The sequence below is a fragment of the Mesocricetus auratus genome, unplaced genomic scaffold, assembly GCF_017639785.1.
Source record: "Mesocricetus auratus isolate SY011 unplaced genomic scaffold, BCM_Maur_2.0 Super-Scaffold_100025, whole genome shotgun sequence".
Lineage (NCBI taxonomy): Eukaryota > Metazoa > Chordata > Mammalia > Rodentia > Cricetidae > Mesocricetus > Mesocricetus auratus.
In genome coordinates, this window is record NW_024429206.1 from 26,182,631 (window position 1) to 26,202,973 (window position 20,343).

A 20,343-nucleotide genomic window follows, 5' to 3' on the forward strand; every position below is an offset into this window, starting at 1 on the left:
ACTAAACTAAAAACACAGGAATTGCTCTGGGGAGACTGAGGCAGGAGTGTTGTCAGTTCAGGATTATGCCAGGCTACACAGTAAGACCTAGTCTTAAAAACAAGGCAGGGAGAGAGGAAGGGAGGGAGGGAGGGAGGGAGGGAGGGAGGGAGGGAAGGGTGAAAGGAAGAAATGAAAAGCAAGACATGTGGCTTCCTTCCAGAGGGTAAGTCCAGGGTTAGGAGTGGCTTTTTCATGAGTGACTTGCGTGGGTGTGGCTCTGGTAGAAATGAGTTTGCTGCACACTGTCCCTAGGTTTGGTCCCAAACCATTCCCCACAATGATAAGGAACAAGCTCTAAGCTGAGGAGAGACTATGGAGAAAGCACTGGGGACGAACCCTCAGGGTCCTGCGCCTGGAGGAGGAAGGACAGATGGAAACAGGTGGGAACGTGGGACAGAGGTAGTCTACTGTGTGTCTGTGGGAAGCAGGGGCTGGGGGAAGGCAGGGCATGGGAGGAAATATAAGAAGGGGATGGGGAGGCCCATCAGGACTGTGGAGTGAAACTGGGGACCACAGAGGTGTGTCAGAGATGGTCTAGGCCCAGTCAAGACTCCAGAGGACTCAGCAGCCTAGGGGGAGGAGAGGACTGTGGCTGGGGCACAGCACTAGCAGGAGCACTCAGGGCTGGGGGAGTGGGAAGACATTGGGCGAGAAGAGCACCATGGCCAGGGAAGAAGGTGATACCAGAAATCTAGGGGCCACCCTAGGAAGGCAGAACAAAGAGAGAAAGGTGCAGGATATAAGATGGCTGGGGAATCAGGAGTCTGAGTTTAGGATCTGGACAGTGGAAGAATTTGGGTTGGTAACAAGGTCAGGCCAAAGTTGAGGAGGTGTCAAAGAATTTGACACCCGGGTGCAACTAAAAAGGAAGGTTGACGCAGGGCAAAGTCATGGAAGAAGGCCAATGGCTTGAGAAAATGTAAAGTGATTGACAGATGCTAGAGACAGGAGTTTTTCACTCACGGAGGCAGGGGAGAGGGTCCCGAGGACGAGATCTTGCTTAGGGTATATCCTCAGTGAACATGTAGGTATAGGGGGATAGGCAGTGGTGGGATTGAGGCTCTGGGGTGCTGTGTGGCTCTCTGTTGTGGAGCCACAAATGACTGTAATTGCCTTAGCAAGGAATTAGCCACACTAGCCATTTCCTCCTGCCTTGTATGTGTGTGTGCATGCCCTGTGTACAGGGTGCATGCTGAGGCCAGAGGACAGCCTCCAGTGATGTTCCTGGGGTGCTATCCACCCTATCCTCTTTTTAAACTGTGTGTGTGTGTGTGTGTGTGCACAGCAGGGCGGGGCAGTGTGCGCAGTGAGTATAGTGCAAGAGATGCCAGATTCCTTAGGTCCTGGGTTCCATGCATCAGTCACAAGGGTGCTGGGAACCCAGTGAGATCCTTTTCAAGAACAGCAAGTACTCTTAAGCACTGAGTTGCTTCTCCAGCCCTTCCTTTTAGTTTTTTTTTTTTTTTTTTTTTTTTTTTTGGTTTTTCGAGACAGGGTTTCTCTGTATTGTTTTGGAGGCTGTCGGACCAGCCCGGCCTCAAACTCACAGAGATCCGCCTGCCTCTGCCTCCCGAGTGCTGGGATTAAAGGTGTGCGCCACCACTGCCTGACTCCTTTTAGTTTTGAGGCAGGGTCTCTCACTGGTCTGGCATCCAGGGAGCCTGTCTTTCTGTCTCCCTTGTGTTGGGATCACAAGTACATGCCTGCCTTTTTTGGGGGGACACGATCTTTCTAGACAGCCCCGGTTGTCCTGGAATTTACTATGTTGCTATGTAGAGCAGGCTGGCCTTAATCTGCAGAGATCCACCTGCTTCTGCCTGCCTGTTGGGAATAAAGGTGTGTACTATCACACTCCACTTCTTTTTTATATTTATTTATTTACTTATTGGTTTTTTGAGACAGGGTTTCTCTGTATTGTCTTGGAGGCTGTTCTGGAACTCGCTCAGTAGACCAGGCTGGCCTCAAACTCACAGAGATCCGCCTGCCTCTGCCTCCCGAGTGCTGGGATTAAAGGCGTGCGCCACCAACGCCCGCCTTATTTTTATTTTTTAAAGTGTGTTCTGGGGCTGAAACTCAGGTCCTCTTGCTTGCAAGGTAAGCACTTTACTGACTGAGTCCTGGTTAAGCATGGCACTTACTCTGAAGCCTAGGGTAGTCTGGAACTCATGGTCCTCTTGGATCAGTTTATGGAGTGTTGGGATTATAGATATGTGTCTCCATACCTGACACTGTTTTAAAGGAATACAAATTAATAATTCTCACTTAATGCACAACTACCTGACTACTTGTACTGTTTCTGACTCTTGCCCTCTGGAGAGGTTGGTATTTTCATCATCTTTGGTTGCAAGGAGAACACTTTATGCTGGGCAGTAACTGAACTCTACTCTTTTATTACCAACAACACTACTGTGAAGGTACATCCTGGGGGTTGAGCTGTGGCTCAGTGAGGACTCCATTCCCAGCACTGCATAAACGTGGTGGTAGGTGCCTCTAATCCCAACACTCCAAAGTCTGAGGCAGGATCACTAGGAATCCAGGACAGCCTGGTGCATAATGAATTGGAGATGGAGAGAGGAAGGTCAGGAGTTCAAGGTCACATTTGGTTACAATAGACTGCTATATATATGAGAGAGAGATGGAAAGAGGGCAGAGGCGGGTGGTGAGGCGAGGAAAGCCAACCTCCAGATCAGCAGTTCTTAACCTGTGGGTCACAACCTCCAGATCAGCAGTTCTTAACCTGTGGGTCACAACCTCTTTGGGGGTTGAAAGATCGTTTCACCCAAGGATCACCCAAGACCATCAGAAAACACAGATATTTATATTCCAGTTCTTAACAGTAGCAAAATTACAGTTATAAAGTAGCAACAAAAATAATGTTATGGTTGGGAGTCACAACATGAGGAACTGTATTAAGGAGTCGCAGCGTTCGGAAGGTTGAGAACCACTGGTCTAGATGCTCAGGATGTGACAGTTGTAACAGGCACCAAGAGGAGGAGACCCAAGCAATGGCACCTGCTGTGTCACTGACAGTAGTAGCCCTAGTAAATGACTTAGCAGTCATTCTAGGGACCTGGGATGCCCTAGGTGTGAGCTTCATGGAGACAGTAACAGTTTGTGACACAAGATGGCACCAGAGCCCATGTGGAAGGAAGGTGGAGGCCTGAAAGCCTGGAGCAAATAATTTGGGGTGGGGAAAGGGAAGAGGACATCTGAAGGGACAGGGTTGCAGGTGGCCTGGTATCACTCCTGTGGTGGCTAGTCTTGGCTTCGACAGGAAGTGGGACACTTTACTGTGATCTGGGTAAGTATGTAAACTGCTGAAACGCAGCAGCAGTGTGTACTAGCTTCTTTCGCTTGTTTTCTTCTTGAGCTAGGGTGTCACTAAGTTGCTCAGTCTGATCCACTCACTCTGTAGCCCAGGCAGGCCGTGGACTATCCTCTTCCCTTCTCTCTAAGATTTCCTCAGACTCACTATGTAGCAAAGATGACTTTGAACTTCTGATCCTCCTGTCTCCACTTCCTGAATGCTGGGATTAAAGATAGGTACCACTTCCTTGGTTTATGTGGTGCTGGGGATGGAGCCCAGGGCTGTGTGCACACTAAGAACTGAGCTATAGCTTATCCTCCTGTCAGCCTCCCAAGTAATGGCTTTAAAGACCCATACCCTATTCCTGGCTTGTCTATTGGTTCTTCATATCATTCTTTGCATGTTTTTTTTTTTTTTTTGCTTGAAATTTAACATAGTAAGTTAAATTGGGAAGATACTAGGCTTTTCAAGTATGTGGTGTTGCCTGGAGCTGCCCTGGAGGCTGTGGCCTGGGCCACACCTTAGGATGGAATTGAAGTGGCCCTTGATGGGTGGAGAGCACATTGTTGATAGGCAGAGGCATCGTGAGGTCCCAGTGTGGCCTACCTCTGGCATAATGGTACCAACAATCACAGCTCTCCTCCTAGCTTCCAAGGACCAGGGATAGAACCCAGGACTTGATACATGCTAGGACAGTACTCTACCACCCAGGCTATAGCACCAGCCTCCTCTTTACGGGTATGTAGTATCATGTGTGGTTCAAAAGGCATGTCTTCTTGTATTTCCCTCAGTACTGGTGGTCGAACCCACGTCTTATACCTGCCAAGCAAGCACTCTACAAGCTAGCTATAATCTCAGCCCATCACTTATGAGCTCTTCAGTATCTTCACAGGCCTTTAGCATGAGTACACACAGAGTAGATGATGTAACATGTAATAAATGAGCTAAAAGGCAGCCAGCAAATGTGCCATTACCACAGACTATGATGTGCCCAAGGGTCACAAGGTCTTTATTTATTGACTCTTGGTCCCAAAGAGGGACAAGTCTCGCTTGTCCTTTTAGCCACTCATTAGCTGATACTTGTCTAAGCTATGGTAAGGGACGAGGGCTTGTGCGAGAGTGAGATGGTGCCGGGGTGGCGGGTACCTTTCTTCTCCATCCGCTTCATGTCCATCAGCTTCTCCACATTGTTGGGGTCGTTCAGCCACAGCTGCATGCGGACAAAGGGCTCTCGTCCTTTTAGACTGAGCTTATGCCAGGGCTTTGGGCGGGCAAGGAGGTCGGAGACAGAGCCCTGGGTGAGCCCCAGGATGGTCTCTCCAAATAGGCGCTGACCTGGAGAGCAGATGTGAGATGGTCACTGACTGGAGGGCAGGCAGGAGCCAGAAACTGCACTGAGACACGTCCAGGGCCCAGTGTGGCCTGCCGAGGTCTGCCTACAGCAACACTGTGGGAATAGTTCTCTTTAGTTTTTACTGGATTTTTACTGGGATGGCACCTAAGGCTCTGTGCATGTTAGTAGTCTACCACTGAGCCACACCCCGTCTCTCAGGGGACTCTAGGCAGGTGCTCCACCTCCGACCTACAACTTCAGTACTGAACCATGTCCTTCATTGGTCTTCTAACAACTCCATTGGCAAGGGATTAGAATATACTGCGCAAGCCCAGAAGGTAGAGTGCCAGCTGCCCAGCTCCCACAGGCCTCTAACCAGAGGCCAACCAGGCGTCTTTTATCATTAGCAAGGTCAAGGGTCCTGCTGAGGGAACACACGCTAGAGCCCTGCAGGAGGGAGAAGGGGTCTGTACTGCGTCTGCAGTCTAAGCTGCCTTTGCTCAGTGTGGTCCAGAGGCGAGCAGACTTTCCCTGAGGCCCTGTCTTCTCTCAGGCAGTATAAGCAGCCTCCTGAGGCTGATGACAGGGCAGGTGGCTGTGGAGAGCGCAAGTTTCCAAGGTGGCACTGTGTCCCAGCTTAAAAGAAGGGCTTGAAGACTGGAAGAGATGGCTTACCGAGCACAAGCACGAGGACCTGAGTTAGATACCTAGCACTCATGTAAACAGCTGGGCACAGTGCTGTGTGCCTGCAATCCGTGCCTGGGGAGGGGGGAAGGCAGGAACATCCCTGCAATTCAATGGTCAGCCAGTCCAACCCTAACAGTGTGCTCCAGGGGCACTGAAAGATCTTGTCCCAAAAGCTGAGGTAGAAAGAGTCTGAGGAAACAGTCCACATGACTTCTGACCTCCATGTGTATGCATGCACGCGTGCGTACACACACACACACGCACGCACGCACGCACGCACGCACGCACGCACGCACACACACACAAGGGTTTGCTTCCTCATGAAAGTCTTTCCTCTGTGTGGTGGGAAGAGGGCTGCCATTCTTAAAGCTGTACATCAGAATCTATTAGGATCCGCGTGGACCTATGGGAAAAGCTTTAAATGAACAGAAGCTGCTGGGTGGAAGTGGAGATTGGGATCAGAAAAGCCACCATGTGGCCCAACCCAACATCTGGGACACAGGACGCTAGGCAGGGTGTGCCAAGTCCACACTGCAGCTACAGACTGTGGAGGCTGCCTTGTGTGCTATCTGTGGAATGCCTTCAGCTATGAACTGAGAACACTATACAACACCCGGAGAAAATGATGTGGCGCTATATACTATAAGCATGGTAGGCTATGTAGCCAAATTTAGTTTAGGGGCTACCTCCCATTTTAACTTAAATTTACTAGGTTAAGGGTGTGGATCAGCAGTAGAGCATTTTCCTAGACAACCCCCCCATGAGGGGCTAGGAGTGTGACTTAGTGGTAGAGTGTTTGAACATGCCAGGATCCAAGGTTAAGTTGGGAGTGCATCTGAATCTTGACCAGGGATCATCTGTTTCCTGATGCAGGTTGACACTGGCCACTCTGTCCCCACAACCACATTCAGGGTCTTGTGGGAAGGCAGATAACTTTCCCCACAAGCCTTAAAACCAGTTAGAACCACCAAGGGGATTCTGACTGCTAAGCCGAGGTGACGGCTACAGACTCTTTTGGAAGTTTTTCTAGTTAATAACTAGAAAGTTCTGTAGGCCAGCAGGGTACTGTTCTAGCTGCATGTTATATGCCAACTACCTCTCTGGTAGGAATGGGAGCTGCTGAGTGACGCCAAGGAGGAGCTCCAGTGTTTGGCATTTCCAAACTGCGATCTTACAAGTTGGTGGTTTGAAAGGAGGTTTTTCTTCTGCTTTTCTCAATGTTTACACGGAAGGATGCTTTCTACTGGGAGTGGGTAGCAGGAGTAATCGGCCTGCTTCCTTGGACTCGTGACAAGTCTGTGAAGAAGGGGATGACTCAAGTGTAGGAATCCTTCCACATTTCAATAACCGATGAACATATGGGCTTTGGGCTGTTCTCAAATCAGCAGCTAAATTTTCATCTTTTTATGAATGAGCGGTTACAGTTATTCTCAGTGGATGGTCCTTTTTATTGTGCTCTGTTTTGGACAATACATTGCACAAATGGGATGCAGGGGACTCAAGATGATGATTGGGCCTGACTCCAGATTGTAAGTCACTGACAGACTTCACTGAAACTCAGTAGCAACTTGTGGTGTGTATGTGTGCGAGCCAGAGGACAATTTTGGCTGTCATTCCTTATGCATAGTCCACCTTAATTTTACTTTTTTGTTTTATATTTATTTAGGTGTGTGTGTATGCACGAGCCACAGGATAACTTGGAAGAGTAGGTTCTCTCTGTATACTCTATGGGTTTCAGGAATTGAACCTGGGTCATTAGGTTTGGCAGCAAGTGCCTTTACCCCTGAGCCATTTTTCTGACTCTCACCCTGTACTTTTATGACAGCTCTTTTACTGGCCTGGACTTCAGCTAGGTTGGCTGGCTGGCTAGTGAACCTCAAGGATCCTGCTGTTCTCCCCCACATAAGGATTATAAACATGCCACCATGCTTGGCAATTTTTTGTTTGCTTATTTGTTTGTGTTTTTGAGACAAGGTTTCTCTATATAACCACCCAAAACTCACTCTGTAGACCAGGCTGGCCTCAAACTCACAGAGATCTGCCTGCCTCTGCCTCCCCAGTGCTGGGATTAAGGGTGGCATGCTAACATTGCCTGGCTCAATGCTTTGGGGATTGAAGTCCTACTGCATGGCAAGCACTTTACAGACTGAGCTGTCTCTCCACCCTCAGCCACAGTTGTTCCTCTTGTGTCACTGGATCACGGGAAAGGTGAGACGTGCAGCCGTCCTGTGGGGCTGTCTCAGTGGGCTCCCTTCACTGACATTTTCACTGGGGATCATGAGGACACATGGCCTGCAGAGAAGCTGCACTTTTTCTTGCCATGCCTGCCCTGGGGGCCTGACTGATGAATACAACTCTGAGGGGTCAGGATGATGTAACAATGGCATGATGCCCTGATATTCTTGGGGCCCTAGCAGCTCCTGTCCAGGAGCAACAGAGAGCCAGATAAAACAACTTCAGGAAGAGCCCAGGTTAGCTACAGAGCATGTAAGGCATATGACCAACTCAGTACTGCAAAGGAGCAGAAATAATAGCAGCAGTATTAGGTGGCTTCAAGCTGCCAGGGAGGGGCCTTAGAGCATCACTGAGGGCTGGCTTATAGGGCACACATGGCTTGCCCCACAGCAGGCACAGTTAAGGAGGTCAGCAGTGGACCTTGTTTTTGATGTCCATGAAGTTTTGATCTGCATCCTGATGGTGCAGGATTGAGCTGATCCGCTGTGGTACCCACTATAGATTTAGGCTCTACAGGGCACGTCCTAATACAGGAGGCCTCTGTGGGCCACCCGAATTGCTCTGGTTTACAGGCTGTCTTCTAAGGTATGTTGGGAAGGGGCTGGGATTGATGTCTATGGTTGTTGAACTCTAGTGAGCGGGCTAGTATTCACACTGTAAGATATTTCATGGCTTTTGTTGTTGTTGTTTTGTTTTGATGGAACCCAGGGTCTCATGTATTCTGGGCAGGTGCTCTACCACTGAGCCACATCCCCCAGGTCCCTTATTGGATGATTCTAGGCATATCCTTTGCCAGGCTCTTTAAAGTACACATCCACACATGTCTAACATGTAGTGCAACAGTTATCACTGTAGCCCAGTACAACATCAAACTTTAAATATTGAGATGTCTATTTCTTTTATGAACTTTGTGTATAGCAACTGTGTGTGGCAAAGTAAAAACATGTATGTATGGAGAGTTTAGAGCCTTTGGCTGGCTCAGCCTGCAGCCCCTTCCCTAACCCTTTCAAGGCTTCAGACAGGAAAAGACTGGATGACTGGCGACCTGGCAGTGGGGACCTACCGAGGTTGTTGTCCGTCAGCACCTCTTTGACCCTCTTGGTTATGCCGTAGGTGTCCAGCTCGGGAGACATGGCTACTAGTTCTTGGATGCTGAGGGCCGAGTGTCCAGAGAGAGGCAGCGGTGTTGTGGGTTGGGAGTCTGAGGCGGGTGGGTCGCTGGGTTCTGGTGGTTTGCCTTCTTTACTGGTCTCAATGGCGGGACAGGGCTGCTGGACCAGCTCGGTGAGACTCTTCACGGATTCGCTGGAACTCATTGGGGACTCAGGGGCAGGGCTGCAGCTGGCAGAGGTCTTTGGAGTGCTTTCTAGAATTAAACACAGCAAGAATGACTGCTGAAAACAGTCATCTCTCACCACATGAACTGACTTTGCTTCCTTAGGAAGTGTTAATTGAATCCCCTGTTCTCGAAGGGTAACGTGTGGTAGCCCTTGTCTTGTCTGTTATTTCGTAGTTTTTTCATTAAGTGTAACCTCTAATTTTCTGCATTAAAGGAATAAAAATAACACCAACAAAGACAAAAAAATCAACTAAAGGTTCAAATAAAAGGTTTCTGAAGGCTTAATATCAGGGCATTTTTTGCTAAAAACAAAACATGTCATTATGACTGCTATGATTTGTCCTAATCAAACCCCATGGTTCTGGTAATTCAGAGGGACTGAGGGTAGAGTCTAATATATGTGGTTATTCTATATTTTCCAGAACAAAAAATATGGACATGAGGTGGAGAGAGAGCGCAGTAGGGAAGAGCTTGCCTTGCAAGCATGGGGAACCTGAGCTCCATCCCTAGAACCCATGCTAAAAAGCCAGGCGTGGTAGTCATAGTTGTAATCCCAGCACTTCGGGAGCAGAGCCAGGCTGACACTTAGGGCTCACTGGTCAGTCATCTTCTTGAACTTTGGGTTAGTGAGAGACTGTCTCAAAAAACAAGGTGGATGGTGCCTGTGAGCTGAGAGCCAAGGGTGTCCTGTGGCTTCTACATGTATACACAAGCATGGACACATCACTTTAGGCCAGGGTGCTTAGGAGGCTAGATGGCTGGTCACTGGTCGGTTACAAAGACCCTTGAGCCCAGCGCTTTAGCTGTTGGTCTCTGTGGTGGTCCAGAGGTGCTGAAGACGGGTACCAAAGAAGGGTGGCATGCCAGCTCCGCACCACCCCAGGGCTCGGGGGTCCTGCTTATTCTAGAAAAGCATGCTGTTCACTCATCTACACACCAGAAAGGGGCTGGTGTGGACACCATCGGGCATCGCACGGTCCTTGCTTTACAACTGTCTGTGCCTTGATGGGGTCACTGATGGTGCCCAGGGGGAGGTGCTACGCCTGCCTTCTGGCTGAGTGTGATGGTTAGTATGGCCATTGTGAGGGACACCATTGTGAGGGACGCCATTGTGACGGATGACATTGTGACAGATGACATTGTGAGGGGTGCCATTGTGAGGGACAACATTGTGATGGGTGACATTGTGAGGGATGACATTGTGAGGGGTGCCATTGTGAGGGGTGCCATTGTGAGGGGTGCCATTGTGAGGGGTGCCATTGTGAGGGGTGCCATTGTGAGGGGTGACATTGTGAGGGGTGACATTGTGAGGAGATGACATTGTGAGGGGTGACATTGTGAGGGGTGCCATTGTGAGGGGTGACATTGTGAGGGGTGCCATTGTGAGGGGTGACATTGTGAGGGGTGACATTGTGACGGATGACATTGTGAGGGGTGACATTGTGAGGGATGACATTGTGAGGGATGACATTGTGAGGAGATGACATTGTGACGGATGACATTGTGAGGAGATGACATTGTGAGGGATGACATTGTGAGGGATGACATTGTGACAGATGATATTGTGAGGGGTGACATTGTGAGGGATGACATTGTGAGGGATGACATTGTGACAGATGATATTGTGAGGGGTGACATTGTGAGGGATGACATTGTGACAGATGATATTGTGAGGGGTGACATTGTGAGGAGGTGACATTGTGAGGGGTGACATTGTGACGGATGACATTGTGAGGGGTGACATTGTGAGGGGTGACATTGTGAGGGGTGACATTGTGAGGGACGCCATTGTGATGGGTGCCATTGTGAGGGGTGACATTGTGAGGGGTGACATTGTGAGGGGTGCCATTGTGAGGGGTGACATTGTGAGGGGTGACATTGTGACGGATGACATTGTGAGGGGTGACATTGTGAGGGGTGACATTGTGAGGGACGCCATTGTGAGGGGTGACATTGTGAGGGATGACATTGTGAGGGGTGCCATTGTGAGGGGTGCCATTGTGAGGGGTGCCATTGTGAGGGGTGCCATTGTGAGGGGTGACATTGTGAGGGGTGACATTGTGAGATGACATTGTGAGGGATGACATTGTGAGGGATGACATTGTGAGGAGATGACATTGTGACGGATGATATTGTGAGGGGTGACATTGTGAGGGATGACATTGTGAGGAGATGACATTGTGAGGAGATGACATTGTGAGGGATGACATTGTGACGGATGACATTGTGAGGGGTGACATTGTGAGGGATGACATTGTGACGGATGATATTGTGAGGGGTGACATTGTGAGGGGTGACATTGTGACAGATGATATTGTGAGGGGTGACATTGTGAGGAGGTGACATTGTGAGGGGTGACATTGTGAGGGGTGACATTGTGAGGGGTGACATTGTGACGGATGACATTGTGAGGGGTGACATTGTGAGGGGTGACATTGTGACGGATGACATTGTGAGGGGTGACATTGTGAGGGGTGACATTGTGACGGATGATATTGTGAGGGGTGACATTGTGAGGGATGACATTGTGAGGAGATGACATTGTGAGGGATGACATTGTGAGGAGATGACATTGTGAGGGATGACATTGTGACGGATGATATTGTGACGGATGACATTGTGACGGATGACATTGTGAGGAGATGACATTGTGACGGATGACATTGTGAGGAGATGACATTGTGAGGGATGACATTGTGACGGATGATATTGTGAGGGGTGACATTGTGAGGGATGACATTGTGAGGAGATGACATTGTGAGGGATGACATTGTGAGGAGATGACATTGTGAGGGATGACATTGTGACGGATGATATTGTGACGGATGACATTGTGAGGAGATGACATTGTGAGGAGATGACATTGTGAGGGATGACATTGTGACGGATGACATTGTGAGGGGTGACATTGTGAGGGATGACATTGTGACGGATGATATTGTGAGGGGTGACATTGTGAGGGGTGACATTGTGACAGATGATATTGTGAGGGGTGACATTGTGAGGAGGTGACATTGTGAGGGGTGACATTGTGAGGGGTGACATTGTGAGGGGTGACATTGTGACGGATGACATTGTGAGGGGTGACATTGTGAGGGGTGACATTGTGAGGGGTGACATTGTGAGGGATGACATTGTGAGGGGTGACATTGTGAGGGGTGACATTGTGAGGGGTGACATTGTGAGGGGTGACATTGTGACGGATGACATTGTGAGGGGTGACATTGTGAGGGACGCCATTGTGATGGATGACATTGTGAGGGGTGACATTGTGAGGGGTGACATTGTGAGGGACGCAGAGTCACTGAAGGGACCAGTCTTGGACATGCCTGTGAGGGGTTTCTAGGCGGGGACATTGCTGTGGGAAGACCTACTCTGCATGTGGACAGCTCCATCCCACGGGCTGTGGTCTCAGACTGAATAGAAAGGAGAAAGTGAACTGAGCCTCAGCATCCATCTCTCTCTGGTTCCTGACTGCAGATACCGTGTGACCAGCCACTCACGCTCCTGCTGCCATAACTGCCCCTCCTCTCAGTCCAGGAGCCAGAGCAGCCTTCTCTCCTTAAGTCGCTTCTGTCAGGCATCTTGTCACAGCAACAAGAAAACTAATACAGTGAGCAACTCTGCCCCACCTCTGCCTCTCTTCAGTAGCGTTACCTATAAAACCTGGCACACTGCCTTGAGCCTGGTTTGGGGGTACCTAGAATAAAGACTGGTCATATCCTAATTTCCAGTGACACAGAGAGCATGGAGAAGGGAAGTGTGAATGACTCAATCTGCCTTTGGCTCTATTCTGTGTTTGGCACACCTTCTCATTTCCACTGAGGCTGACATATCCTAGGGCCACATAGGAGGGGTCAGTGCCTGAGTGTGAGAGTCACATTGGAATGTACTTTTTTCTAAGAAGGGCTGTATTCAACATAAAGCTCTAACTTATAGGTACCCCCAGTGGCTAACAGATGGCTGACTGGCGACGCCTCTGTGTCTTCTCTTGTTTGCTGCTCCTTCAAGCTGTAACCAGTCCCCAGTAACAGTGTCAGCACAGCTGCAGGAGGTCTGGGCACTGTCCCTGAGCTTGTGGCATAGCGGCAAAGCACCTGCACCTCAGATTACATTTATGGCTATGCAAACAAACCAAACCAAACAAGAACCCCACCAATGAATGCCCAGGGTTAGGCATGAAAAAGAAAGCACGGCTATCTGGCTAAAGCATAACAGGGAGGCCTGTTTTCAGCCTATGGCAATACATATGTATATATGTACATACGAATATTGGTTTAGTATGTGTGATCCAGGCATGTGTATGTGCAGATGTATATGCCCATACAGCGGCCAGAGGAGGATGTCAGATGTCCTGCTCTATAACCCTTTACCTCATTCCCTTCAGACAGGGTTTTTTATGGAGGCCAGGAGGTCCAGTGATCCTCCTTTATCACCCCCCTGAGCACAGGGCTATGGTAGGCATGTAGTAACACCTGGCTTTCTACATGGGTGCTGAAGGGTTGAACTCAGGTCCCCATCCTTACGTAGCAAATGCTTTTGCCACTAAGCCATCCCCCCATAGAATTTTTTTCTAGATATTTGGAATAACAACCTCTCCTGTATCCAGGAAGTGGGATATACATTAAGAACACAAATATTTCATAAGAGCACCTAGGAAGACCAAAGCCTGAAACGGAACTGCAATTGAACCCAATAAGCCTGTGTAATGCCCTCAATTGGTACAAAGCCCCACTATCTCATAAAGTTGTGTGCTCAGCATGGGAAAAATCGGGTTAAGAAAGCAACTGAACTGCTTTGTGAGACATGTAAAAGAGATGAGTGTGGCGGCAGAAATGGCCTGAATCCATCTTTAAGGCAGTACGGATCCTGTAAATCAGATTTCTTCTCTCCACTCACCCTTGGGTCACCAGACAACAGGGTCTAAACCTGGCAAATGCTGTTTGTGTGTCGGAAGCAGCAAAGGAATTGCACTGTAAATTCGCCCTGATTCACCCATGCGAGGGGGCCCATTTGGCAGATCATCCATCTTATTCACTGACTACTGTCAAGGAGACCATGCATCCCAAGCATGATAAACCGATTTCTCCTAGGTGTGTGTCCTTTAACCCACAGCAAGGTCAAAATCATGGCAGCCCACGCCTGCCCAATAGACAGCACAGGGCTGGCGGCTGTCTGGGAGGCAGGTCTCACCAAACAGCTCCAGCTGCCGCCAGCCCTTCTCCCGGTTGTGTCCTCAACAGCCTCCTGCATGCGTGCAGGCTATGCAAGGCCTGCAAATGCTACAGGTGCACACTTAGCGCACACGAATAGCGTCCCTTTGTACTTCCCACTACCGACAAAAGGGAAAGCCCCTGCTGAAGAAGTGACACACTGTTGCAAGTTGCTGAGGCCGGCTAGCGTCTGAGTGTGCTTGGTGGGAGGGGCTTATTCAGAGACACTTATGTGCTGTAGTCTTACGTCACAGAAAGCTGAACAGCCCTGCTTTAATTTGTTGCTGGCCTTGAGCTCACTGCTTATCTGGGAACTACAGACATGGCCTACCACACCTGCTTCATTCAGCGCCAGGCACTGAAATGAGGGCTCTCTTGGCTACATGGTGTTGCCGTGCCCTTGTAAGAGCTGGGAGCAGGAAGCTGGAAGGCGGGATGGAGATGCCTGGAGGGTTCAAAGATGTGGTAGGAGGGCCTGGAGTCCCTTGCATTTAGAGGGGGCTGCTGTGGGATCCAGTGGACACACGCCTCCCCTGGCTTACGTGTGGTAGTGGTCACCTGCAACCCTAGTACTAGGGAGGCTGACACGGGAGGATATTGAATTTCATGCCTTTAGGGATATATATGGAGAATCCATGTTAAAGCACCTGGAATGAAAATCAGGGCAGGAGATGGCTCAGTTGGTACAGTGCCTGCCATGAAAGTATGAAGACCTCACACCATTGCCCGAGAAGGCATGCTGAGGGCCAGCGAGGTGGCCTTTCTGGCAGGGGAAAGCACTTGCCATCAGGTTGGATGGCCTGTGTTTGATCCCTGGGACCCAGGGGGAGAGAACTGGTATCTGAGGATTGTTCTCTAACCTCTGCATGCACAGTGTGACACACATGCACCAACACATGTCAGACACATGAAAACAAATAAATACAAATTAGGAAAGCCACCCTCCAAACCTCACATAAACAAGCAAATACCAAAAGGCTACCAGGCCTGGGGAGGCAGATCCCTAGGACTCCCAGGGAGCCAGCTAGCTGAGTTGCCAAGCCCCAGCTTCATGAAGTGAGAAAGCCTGTCCCCAAAAATAAGGTGGAGAGACAGGGCAAGACATGTCACTGACCTCTGGCCTCCGCATGTAGCATGCACATGCGAACCCCATATGAACATGTACATGTGTGCACATGCACAGAAACAAACAAGGAAAAACAAGCAAAAGGAAACACTACTGTGTGACCATTTGTCACACCAGTCACCATGGAAGTGACACTGACCAGGCTTTCTGTGTACAGGTGCCAGGTGATACTCATGGAAGGGGATTTATGCACTCAATCCTCATGACCGTCTTCCGGTGCACAGCAGAGGTGACCTGGACACACTCAGATGTCTCGTCCTACAGAGCCACCTGCACAGCTGCTTGGCGTTCACCTGTGCTGAGTGTCTGCTCAAGGCCTGTCTTTCTGGACAGGGATTCCACAACACTGTGTTAGCAGCAGGGTCTCAGTGACGAGTCACTGGAAGCATGGCAAGGGTCAGGGAAGGGCTCAGGGCACACTTTTTTTAACCTCATATGCATGAGGCTGTGTGCTGGGAACCTTGGCCGGTGTCTTGCTCCAATCTCCTAATAACTCTAGTTGGACACATGCCCACACTCCAGGCTGGAGAACCAGCTGGCTCCATCTGGTCAGATATCCTTGGATGGAACAAGGATGGGAGCCAGAGCAAGATGGAAAAACTGTGTTTCTACCTATAATGTCTTCTGTCAACCCGACAACGTTTCTGCCCTATCCACCCACCCACCCACCATCCATCCATCCAGACCCTCACTCACCCATTCCCCATCATCTTTGTTGTTCATCTATCCATTTTTGGTGAGGGCAGACAACAAGGTCTTGCTATGTACCCCTGGCTGGCCTTGAACTCATTGAGTAAACCAGGCTGACCTCAAATTCATAAGATGATCCTTTTACCTCTTCCTCCAGAGTACTGACATTAAAGCTATGTGACACCATGCTGACTCTCCATCCATGTTAAACATTTTTAAGGTTTTATTTCTTTTAAAATTATCTCTATCTATTTGTTTGGGTGCACATACTATGACACATGTGTGGATTTCTCCTACCATGTGGGTCCTGCATATCAAACTCAGTTTCTTGGTCTTAGGAGGAGGTGTCTTTATCTGCTGAGCCATCTTGATGGCCCTTTCTCCCACATTTTAAATCACCTACTTTGTGTCATGTACTCTGCTAGGCTTGGGAAGAAATTAGACAGACCTCAAGAGCAACACCATCCCCCCAACAGTGTAAGCAGCCCTAGGCTTTTGCTAATTAATAGGGGTAATCTGCATATGTTAAAAGTCCAGTGGGTGTTGGGGACATGGCTCAGTGGTAAGGGCTGGCCTAGCATGCTACAGACCTGGGCTTGCATGTACTGGGCTTTGGGTTCTAACAGCAAAGGAAGGCAGGTGTGACACTCAGAAGTGGTCTGTCAGGATTCACTTTACTGTGTGTGAACCTTGGATCTGTAGGAGGAGTCTGGCTGTGAAGCACAGAGGGCAGGGACAGTGACTCAGGGCCTGCAAAGATACACAAGGTGTTTGGGAGCCATAAAAGGATTATGAAAGATATTATATTCCCCAAACAGCAGGCTAAACAACAGCTGCTTTAAGCTTTCAATAGAAGCCAATAGAAAACACACATCCGCCCCAATTTTCCAAGACAAATCGCTCTGCAGTTTATCCGATCCGCTGCTGCAATTTCCACGCCCAGCCCTTCTCTAGCTCAGTAATAACCCAAATTCCATTTAGTGCTCATTTGAGCAGTCAGGATGAAGTCATTTTTGATTATCTCCCCACTGTGTAAAAAACAGCTTGAAGGTAGGAAGTCAGCAAGCATTTCCTCCAAAAAGTAATTATTGCAAGTGACATTTTTACTGCTGGCATGCCATACGGCGAACTGCGCGTTCAGAAGGACAAGTTGCTGAAACAAAATGACAGGGTACTCTGTGACATTCTGACAAGAACCCAAACATTATTTAACTGGCGGCTGGTCTGATGCACCGCTTTTCATTATGTCCAGAGTTTAGACTTTGAGTCAGTGCCAGGTCAGGCCACTCCAAGTGACTCTCATGACAGATGAGGAAGATAAGATGGAGAATTCAGGGAGCAGCTTACAGGAGAAGAGAGAGGTATGGCCTGGCTAGAGTCTGACTAAACCAGAGGGGACATGAGCCTCAGTAGCTGTGGGTGGCAGTGCGGCGGGTTGTAGGGAGCTCAGTGTGGACATCCCAAGTGCGGCAGGCACCCTGGCAGCCCTGGAGAGCTCTGAGGACCTTCCCAGCCTACAGCCACCGACAGCTTTGGCAGCCCTGGAGAGCTCTGAGGACCTTCCCAGCCTACAGCCACCGACAGCTTTGGCAGCCCTGGAGAGCTCTGAGGACCTTCCCAGCCTACAGCCACCGACAGCTTTGGAGCCCTGGAGAGCTCTGAGGACCTTCCCAGCCTACAGCCACTGACAGCTTTGGCAGCCCTGGAGAGCTCTGAGGACCTTCCCAGCCTACAGCCATCGACAGCTTTGGAAGTCATAAGGGGTGGCCACCTGTCTGCAGTGCTTCCCACCCTAGCTCAGACAAGTGGACAGTGCTGTGGACAACCAAGGAGATGTGGGTGTTCGGTGCACCCTGAGAGCACCTGGTCTCCAGGACAGACAATATGAGAAGCACATTCTCCTCAGACCCTATGGTTCACAGGGCAACGCATGGACCACGTGGTAATGTGAGCTCGGCACTGCTGCATACATCTGTGCCTAGGCCTGGTGCTGATTCTCCAAGAACTCCTGGCATCTCCCCAAAAGTCCTATAGTCACACATCTCAAGGTGTCTTCTTAATCCCAGCCCTTGGAAGCAGAGGCAGAAAGCCCAGCTCAAAATGCAAGGTGTCTTCTTTTCAACATGAGTGTTGTTTTGACCAAAATATAGGCTACTCTGCTCCATGTCCCAGCTTGCTATGCCCACCCTTTTCCTTGTGTCTTGGCAACACCTCCTCACTAAAAAACAACAAGAACCAAAGAAAAAGTAACCAACCGAGTCAGAGATGACCCACAGCCTTCTACCCATGAAAAATGTCCTAACTTGTGCTGTCACCAGCCAGTCCCCAAGGAGTCCTGGGCAGACTGCTTCCTTTGTGGAATGCAGGCAAACAGATGGCAGCGGCAGGTCTCAAGCAGGTCCCCCTCCCTGTTCATCATTGCCGTGCCGGTTTTCTGTGGTCTGGACTGGAACCCAGAGTCTCGAATGTGCTCTGCCAAATGAGCTGCACCCTCAGCCCCCGTGTGTTTTTTGAGCAGAGCTTGGGGCCCTTCAGTCACAATCACTATTGGAGTTACAGTTCAGGCCTAGAAGGGAAGTCACTGGTTGATATAACTGTGGGAGTGACACTGGGTGACACAGTTGGCCTTGTTTCAGGGACAATGGGCTTGCCTTGCTACAGACCATATCCATTTAGAAATAAGGCTTTCAAGTTACCTCTGATAACCTTATTACTGAGCCAGTTGTGTCTATGAACACTTATCAGTGAATTCTTGTTTGTGAAGAAAAATGCACGTCACACAAATAGTCTAAATATATATTACTACAGGGTAAAAAACAAATACTCTAGTTTCTAGTTAAATTGCTTTGTTGTAATTAAAGATTACAATATACGCGCACGTGTGTGTGTGTGTGTGTGTGTGTGTGTGTGTGAGCGAGTGAAAGTCAGAGAATCATCTCTGGTGTCATTCCTTAGGCACCTTTCTCCTAGGCTCTGTGTGGTACTAGGAACTACACTTGTGGTCTTTTATGTGCTAGGCAAGCGCTTTGCCTCTCAGCTGTATTCCCAGTAGGAGCTTGATTTTTGAGACGGGGTCTCTCTGGCATGGAACTGGCCAAGAAGGCTGGATCATATATCTGCCTGTGTCAGTCTCCAATGCTGGGTTACAAGTGTGTGCCACTGGGCCTGGCACCCTCACTCACCCTCAGTTGTGGGTTCTACGGATCAAACTTGGGTTCCCAGCCCAAGGCTAGTCCTTTTTGGAGGAGGACTATAGTCCAGGCTGGTAATGAACTTTTGATACCCTGGCTTTAGCCTCCCAAAGCTAGACAACAGATAAGCATCTCTACAATCCATCTTTAAATGTGGTCTTAAATATTCTTTCCTCCTCAGGCCTTCTGGGTCTGCAGCTCTAAAACTCTTCCCCCTGGCACACCATGGGCAATGAGCTTTGGGCCCACCTGTGCAGGGAGAGGCACCTGCCCCAAGCAGCCTGTCTCTATTCAATAACAAAGCCACTTAGCCAGCATGCAGGTAATGAGTCTGGGCTAAACTGGCAAGGCTGTTCTGTGGCTAAATGAAGCCAGTGGCACGCATGGGTGTGGCTTGCTACTTCCTGTTTTTTAATGACCACTCAGATAAGCGAACGACTTTTGGCTCAGTGAGGAACCAGGTGACATTTTCCTTATAGACATCTTTGTTTGAAAAGCTATTAAGGTACATTATTTTACACATCCTCCTAATTTTGCCACACTGCTTTCCTTAATTTGTGATGAGATTGTTGGGAAAGAGTACTTAATGTAGGACAGTCAGTGAAAGTAATTTATCATTTCCCCGCTTCAGTGCGCCTGTTATCAGCGGGCTCATTTTCTGCATTCATCATGCAATCAGCCTATTATTTGCATATTAATCAGGCAGTGGACCATGAAGGAACCGCATCCCCGCCAAATGCTGCACTATCTCAGGAGAAACACTCAGTAATTATCATACATCAGTGTTATGATGTGGTAATTGATTATAACATCTTCCTGAAGCCCCTGGGGAGTCCCTCTACTAACTCAGCTCCAGGGACGCTGGGTGGACCTTTTCTTTTCTTGCAAAAACCTGAGTGACTATTGCTGTTCTTCCCCAGTGTTATTTCAAGGGAGTAATTGATTATTGTTATTTTTACATTTCATTATTTCTTATTTACTTCATGTGTGCACATGCCAGTGTGCACAGCTGGAGGTCAGAGGACAAATTGCAGGACTCCTTCCCCTGTGTGGGTCACAGGGATTGAACTCAGGTTGTCAGCACCTTTACCCACTGGGCCATCTTATTTTTTACTGATTTTATGAAATGTTCTCATTTGAGACCACACAGACCTTAACTCAGGGATGAGAAGGTAGGGCT

The 20,343-nt window shown here is 49.1% G+C and overlaps 1 protein-coding gene across 11 annotated transcripts in view; it reads right to left on the reverse strand.

Moving 5' to 3' along the window:
* Positions 1-20,343, reverse strand: part of Cux1 (cut like homeobox 1) — a 327,582-nt gene that overhangs the window by 32,208 nt on the left and 275,031 nt on the right. For 6 of the 11 annotated variants that reach the window (XM_040731278.1, XM_040731280.1, XM_040731282.1 and 3 more), the window contains 2 exons: positions 8,668-8,970; positions 4,496-4,684 (listed from right to left, as the gene is read on the reverse strand). The exons of 4 other annotated variants lie outside the window; for them this stretch is intronic. In XM_040731278.1, coding sequence (XP_040587212.1) covers positions 4,496-4,684; positions 8,668-8,970 — 492 coding nt within the window. The remainder of the gene's footprint in view (positions 1-4,495; positions 4,685-8,667; positions 8,971-20,343) is intronic. One more of the 11 variants, XM_040731281.1, reaches the window with a different exon arrangement.